Source organism: Cystoisospora suis (genome assembly GCF_002600585.1).
Source record: "Cystoisospora suis strain Wien I chromosome Unknown contig_2034, whole genome shotgun sequence".
In the NCBI taxonomy this organism is placed as follows: domain Eukaryota; phylum Apicomplexa; class Conoidasida; order Eucoccidiorida; family Sarcocystidae; genus Cystoisospora; species Cystoisospora suis.
In genome coordinates, this window is record NW_027154833.1 from 22,980 (window position 1) to 30,334 (window position 7,355).

Below are 7,355 nucleotides of genomic sequence, written 5' to 3' on the forward strand. Positions count from 1 at the left end.
CTCATCATTCTCCTTGCATGCAAAAGAAAAAGAAAGCGAAGAAAAAGAAGAAAACGAAAGACGAGCGATCCGGTTAACGAACTGTATCGATCTACCCTTTCCACAATAGCGGTCTTTCTTTCTTCTTCTCCTTCTCGGTTCATCTTTTCTTTTCTTTCTCTTCTCTCCTGTCCTCTTCTTTTTCTCGTAGAATCGGAGAGGTCTCTTCCTTTCCTTCTCTGCTTTGAATCTTCTTTTTCTTCGAGTCTCTTAGCGGTAAGCGGAAGCGGCAACCCCTTGATCGAGGTAGATGAAGAACGACGAAGAAAAAGAAGAAGGATGGCTGTTTTTGTTGCCATTAATGAACGTGCTTAAATGAGTGAAGGATTTTTTTCTGAGAGACAAAGGAAGGAGAGAAGAGAAGAAAAGGACGAAGATAATCCACTATACTGTGTTTAGTACTAAAAGCTTTCGGGTGTATGTACACCCCAGATGGTGTATGTACACCGCATATAGGTGATGTGCATACACCACATCCACGATCACTTTGAATCTCGTTGTCATTTGTTTCTCGTCATGTAGAGGTCTCTTCAAGGCGTGGATGCGATCTTTGTTTCATATCATACACGTGTTTATTTTAGATCTTCTCCGGGAGATAAGATCTTCCGTGTATCGAGGGAAAGAATGCTCTTCGCAAGAGAGAAGAGAATCCGATGATACGGCAACTCTCTTCCAATCTCTATCAAGAAAAATTCTTATGTCTATCGGTCTGTCTCTGTAGTGTTCCTTCTTTCTCCTTTCTTCTCTTTTCTCGTCTCTCCTTTTCTTTCTTTTTCTCGCTTGAATCTTCTTTTCTGCTTCTTTCTTCAGGCCGGAAGAATGCACGTAGAGAGAGGAAGAGAGTGTAGGTCTGCACACCTCATTTCTTCTCTCCCGAGTGTTTTCTCTTCACTTTCACACGCACACGCACGCCACTTTCTTTCTCTCTTTCTATCTCTCTGCTTCATGAAAGAGAAGGACGGGTATATTGACCTCTCTCTATAGTCTTGATCAAAGATCTCTCTTGAGAAGGATGACGGCAATCACTACGAAAGAAAAAGACGAAGAAGAAGAAGTAGGGGGAGGAGAAGAACATCAAGGTCAAGATGAAGAAGGAGAAGGAGAAAGAGAGGGAGAAGAACATAATGAAGGAAGAGAAGAAGAAGAAGATTTACGTCCTTATGTTACATCCTTTGGGTTGGAGCAGAGGTGTCGTTACAAGAATTTTGATAGACAGCATGAAGAGATCGACGAGAGTCTTTTTCCTTCCTCGACCTTTGATAGAAAAGTTTATGCATGCGGGAGGACAGAGACGTCTATGATCAATATTCTCCTTGTGGGCGATCAAAACGCCGGCAAGACTACTTTTCTCCATGGATTTACAAGAAGGCATTTACGTAGATCTTTTCTCCAGCTTAATTCGTTTCTTCCTTTTCTGCAGTCTTCTTTCTACAACGCCAGACTTCTCTTTCACCGTCAGCAGAAACCTCATCGGACTTGTGAAGGAGCAAAGAGCAACGAAAGAGAAGAAGACAAAAAGAAGAATAATGGAGAAGAGAGAGGGGGAAGAGGAAGTGAAGAGGAGAACAAGAAGAAGAGAAGTGGGGTTATAGCAGTAGAAGAGAGATCTAGGAGAGAAAGAAGAAAAGAAGAAGAAGAAGAAGATCTCTTCATGTCTGCATCGTCCTCTTCTTCTTCTTATCAAGAGAAGGAGAGCTCTTCTTGCATGGCGGGAGTGTCTCTCTATTCTCCATCGTGTTACGAAGACGAGCCCCCCTTTCTGGATAGTGACGTTGCTAGGGGAATTCTTCTCTTCACTGTCGACGATTTTCTCTTCTTCTGTTCGGAATTCTCTATTCCTTTCTTCATCGATTCTTCCTCCTCTTCTTCTTCTCTTTCGCAAGAGAGGGGTGGCTTTCTCTTCAGTCCTTTCACACGCTATGTCGCTTTACATCTCTTAGAGCTAGGAGGAGATCATCTAGATCGTCTTATCAAGTTTCTCTCTTTCTCTCAGTCTTTCGAAAAGAAAAGAGGACTCTTGTCTGTAATAGGTAGAAGGAAGAAAAGAATGGGGTGTATAGACACCTGTCAAGATAAGAAGGATGAAAGAGCTCACGGCGATCCACATGCAACCCCGAGGACAGGAGCACAAGAAAGAGAAGGGGGAGAAGAAGAAGAAGAAGAAGAGAAGGATGGAGAGCTTTACGCAGCGAAGAAGATCCTAAGAGAAGAAGAAAGATATTTTACTCTCTTAAGCAGAGGTGAGGTGGAAGATCCTTATCGCTTGTTTTCGCAAGCTCATGAAGAAGCACAAGCCAAATCTACGAAAGATAAATATGAGAGAGAAGAGAAACAAGGAGATAAAGGAGAGAAAAAGGAATATAAAGAAAAAGAAGAAGAAGATGCTGTAGAGTTGTTGAGAGTTCTACGCCGATCATGTGTCCTTGTGAGAGAGACGGAAGACCTTCTCTACTTTCTTAATGTCAAATCTCTCTTCAACGGAAGTCTCCCTGTCTCTTCTTCTAGTCCATCACCCTTTCTTCTTTCTTCTTCCTCTTCTCCGTCTTCTTCTCCTCCTTCTCCCTCTTATCCTCTGTTGGATAGACAGAATTTTAAAATTTTGTTTCTACGTCTTCAAGCTCTCTCACTTCTCCGTCTCTCTTCTTCTTCCTCTCCTTCGCCTTCTCCCTCGAGGATTCTCTTCGCATGCAGCCGATTGCCTGAGTGGAAGCTGAGAGAAGAAGGAGATAGAGGAGAAGAAGAAGAAAAGAATGAAAATAGAGAAGCTTTCAGAAAAGCAGAAGATGAGGGAAGAGGTAGAGAGAGCTTATCTTGTAGACCTTGTTCTCTTCGTTTGTCGGGGTGGTACTCTATCAACTTTCTTAGAGCTTTCAGAGCTGTCAAAGAACTCTACGTATTCCAGGAAGAAGAAGAAGAAGGCGAAAGAAAAGAAGAAGAGACAGAAGAAGAAGAAGAAAGAGATGAAGAGGGAGAAAGTGTTGTGAAGATGATGGAAGATGAGGAGAAGTTTTACTTTTTGCGTTTCAAGAGAGTCTTGTTAAGAACTAGCCAGGCGTTCCAGAGAATAAGAGGAGATAGACAGGCGGCAAATCTCCCAGGGAAAGAAACAGAAGAAGAAGAACTGTATCTCTTGAAAGATGTCGAAGATACAACGTGGCAACCCTTTGAGGAGGAGGAAGAAGAGAAGGAAAGAACTTCGGCGGGTAGAAGAAGAAAAGAAGAAGAAGAGGAAGAAGAAGAAGAGGAAGAAGAAAGAGATTATTATCACTCTGTTAAGAGGAGGAGAAATGAAGAAGAAAGAATGTACAGAAATCCCATGTTTCTATTTCTCCACGCCTTCTTCGCGTTCGTTTGGAAGCTATCCGAAGAAGGGAGAAGAGGCAGAGGAAGAAGAAGAAAGGCTCTCCATTCAACGAAGGGGGAAGAAGAAGAAGAAAAGAAGATGATCATGACAAGGATAAAGAAGAAAAAGAAGAGCAAGAGCGCTAAGATGACTGAAGAAGAAAGAGCAAGAGAAGTAGGTTCTCCTCTTCGAGAGTCTCATCGACGAAGTTCGCTTTCTTCTCTCTCTTCTTCATTCCAGTTGAAAGCTATTGTCCCTCTTCAGTTGCTAGACGTACGAGAGAAGAAGAAGAAGAAGGAGATGCCGATGACAGGAAGAGGAAGAAGAGAAAAAGAAGAAGAACAAGAAAGAAGAAAAGAAGAAGAAAGCGATGAGTCTCTTCAGTGTCACTCTTCAGGTTTCTCTTCGTCTTCCTCTTCTTCTTCTACGAATACAGCTATCTCTCCTTCTTCTTCTTCCTCTTCTTCTCAAGTAGATTTCTCGTCTACTTTATCGTCTTCTTCTTCTTCACCTCCGTCGTGTATTTCTTCTTCTTCTTTCCTTCCTCCATTTCAGTATATCTCGATTGTTCGCTTTCTTGTTCTTGTCTTACGTCTCATGGCTAGTCGTCGATTCTCTTCTTCTCCTCGTCTTTCTTCTTCGTCGCCGCTCTCTCCTTCTACACCTAAACTGCAGGACCTACTTCATAAAGAAGAAGAGAATGAAGAAGATTTAGAAAAGAAGAAGAAAAGGAACGGTAGTGAAGAAGGAGTAACCCAACACGTCCCTTCTTTATCACGAGAGATCTTCCTTCCTATAGTAGGAGAGATCGGTAGAGAGATTCTCCTCTCCTATCTTCGCGTTTCTCGCAAACTTCGCCTCTTCACAAAAGGAGAAGAAAGAAGAACAGAACATGCCGATAGGAGAAATAAGGGTGAGATAGAAGAGAATCTCTCGGAGAAGAAGACCTATCCAGAAGAAGATACCATTCATCTCTGGATCTCTCTTCTAAGTCTTACTGAATATCTGGAAGAAGAAGAAGAAGGACACTCTCACTGTCATCTCTCTTCTTCTTCTCGAGGGGAGAGCTCTTTGCTTGCAAAGAAAGAAAGAGAGAAGGAACGAAGAAGAGAGGTCGATGATTTTCCTCTGTCGCTAACGACTTTCTATGGTAGAGATGACGAAGAGAAGGAGAGTCAGCGAGAGAGAGAAGAAGAGAAGGACACACACGGAGGAAGAGGAGAAGAGGGAGAAGGAGGGCATGAAGAAGAAGAAGACGGAGAAAGAAACAACATGAGAGAGAAAACGAAAGAAGAGGAAGAATTAGAGAGAGAAGAAGGCGAAGGAGAAGGCGATATTCTTCTTCCTTTATCTACATTTGTGAAGTCATTCCCTCTCCTTATGCTCGGGTTACTAAACATCTCTGCTGTCTCTCCTTATTCTCCGCATGCCGATCCTTTCCCTCCTGTTGCTCTGGAGATTCGCTGGCGAGTTAATCAGAAGAAAGAGAAGAAGAAGAGAGATAATTGGAATGGTGATCGAGTTCTTGAAGACAGAGGAGACAGAGGAGAAGGAGAGTCTTTAGCTCTTCTTATCGTTCCATGGAGGTCACAAAAGAAAGATGAAGATGAAGGGACAGAATTTCTGAGCTTTCCTTTCTCTTTTCTTTCTTCTTTTGATATCTCTCATCAGGGGATACACCGTTCTTCTCTTTCTTCTTCTTCTTATGTGTCTTTTTCTCCTTCGTCTTCTCGGGAGGCTCCACCTCGTATCTCAGCTATACGGATGCCCTTTGATCAAGATTTATTTAGGTTTCTCTCCAGTGAACTTCGGCGAGCAGCTCAAGCGGGTCCTTTACCATCAGACTTTTGGGGTGTACGTACACCGCAAGGAGGATCAGCATTGATGAGGGTAGGAATAGAAAAGATCGATCAACAGGAGAAAGAAGAGAATACTGAGTTCAAGAAAGAAGAGAAGAAGTTGGGTTTTCTTGAAGAAGAGAGAATGGAAGAGAATAGGTCGTTGTTGTATGGAAAGATCAATGGAGATGATCATTCATTCAGGTGGGATTATAAAGGCTTAATGCGAGTAAAGGATACAGTAGAAGATGCGGTGTATATACACCTGAAAAGATTAGGAGAAGCTCTACATCACTACTTCGCGGAAAACAAGTCAGACTCCACGAAGGCTTCTCTACTCCCTACACAGAAGTCTCTTCTCTCAAAACAAGAAGAAAATGAAGAAGAAGAAGAAAGAAGAGGTAGAGGAAGGAGTGCTGAGAGAAATCTCGTTGAAAAAGCATGTGGTGTGGTAAGAGAAGAAGAGAGAGAGGAGGAGAAGAAGAAGAAGAGCAAAAGTGTTTCTATAGTCGTGTCGTCTTCTATAGACCGAAGTCGTCGGTTGAAGATGAAGATAATGAACGAAGTTCATATTCTTCTTCAGCTTATAGGTGATCTATCTCTTATTGATAGGGCGATGGTGTCTACAACAAGAAATCCTTCTTCTCGCTCTTCTCCTTCTACTCTCTTTTCTTCTCCGCTTCTTCGGGACCGCGAAGAAATAGAGGGAGAAGAAGAAAAAGAAGAAGCGGAAGATGAAGGAGAAGAGAAGCGAGGAGTTAGAAAGATAGAGGGAAAGAATGAAAGATCTTCTTCAACAGGTTTACATGAAAGAGAAGAAAGAAGAAAGGAAAAAAGTCTTGTAGTAGGCGAGGGGGATAAGAAGAAAGAAAGAAGAAAACTTCTATGGAAAGTCGAGACAGAAAAGAAGAAGAATGAAGAGGAAGACTTCTTTGATAAAGACGATAAGGTTTCTTATTCTTCTTCTGACCTCTCTGCGTGGAGAAAGGTTATTCTCTCTCTTATACTTAGTGCTCCAGAGGAAAAAGGCGAAGAAGAGAAAGAGAAAGAAGAGAAGAAAGAGGGAGATAACCTTTGGCATATAGAGACAGAGAACTATCAAGAAAAGAGAAGGAAGAATAGCCGTAAGGAGATGAAGAAAGAACAAGAGGAAATGAAGGAATATCTACAAGGAGAAGAAGAAGAAGAGCAAGAAGAGGAGAAGAATTCCAAAGAGATCGATGGATCGGAAGAAGAAGAGGAAGGAGATTCTGAATGGGTGAGAGGATATGAAGAGTTATGGAAATCTCTTAGAGACATCTACCTGGAGACACAAAAGAGAAAAGGAGAAGAAGAAGATAGGGGGAAGCGATACAAGAAGAGAGAAGGTTTTTTTCTCGATCTTCTAAATGAACTTCAAGAGAGTGCCAGTCTTCTTCTCTTCAATTCCTCTTCTTCCTCCTCTTTCTCCTCTTCTAGCTAAGTTCATAGAACTTCCATCCTCAAGAAGACTCGCTATGAAAAGAAAGGGTTTGTAAAAGAGAATGAAAAAGAGACCTCGCGATGTTTTTCTTCGATTTCTCTCTTTCTAGTTGTCACTTTGGAGAGAAGAAAGAAGAGTCTATGGAACACCCAGTCCATCCGACTAAGATAGGCTTGCAAGATGATCTAAAGAAAAATGTTAAAGTCTAAAGAACTCTTGCAATCATGAAGAAAGGAAGAAAGACTATACTTCTGCAGATACGTGTAAAGAGGTTTAGTTAAAGTTATGAAGACAGGTATTCAGTAATATGTTCATAAGCAGACTTGAGGTGTATGTACACCTCACCCAAACACTGTACGCAGCACCTTAGTGTGTGTCGACCTCAGATTTTCTCCTTTCTTTCTTTCTGTTTTTTAGCAAGAAGGCGTCTTTTCAGGTAGAGAGACTTCGTTTGTCTTTTTTTTCCGTTTCATTTATCTCTAGAGAAGTCCTTTTGTCTATAGGAAATGAAGTACACTTGTGTGAAGTGATTTGACGCTGGACCTCGCGATACGGTTCCTATCCGGGTGTACGTACACCTGAAGTCTTCCCCGCGGTCTTTTTTTGTTTTGCGTCGTGAGTCTTTTTCTGTCGTTTGTCCTCCTTTCATTTCGTATCCGTCAAAACCCTCCGT

At 42.0% G+C, this 7,355-nt stretch overlaps 1 protein-coding gene across 1 annotated transcript; it reads right to left on the minus strand.

Annotated features, from left to right (window-relative positions):
• Positions 1-117: 117 nt before the first annotated feature.
• Positions 118-7,355, minus strand: CSUI_004389 (uncharacterized protein; the record flags this gene model as incomplete). Its single annotated transcript, XM_068064580.1, has 1 exon — positions 118-7,355. A coding segment is annotated over exon 1 (219 nt), but the record flags the coding sequence as incomplete, so codon positions are not given.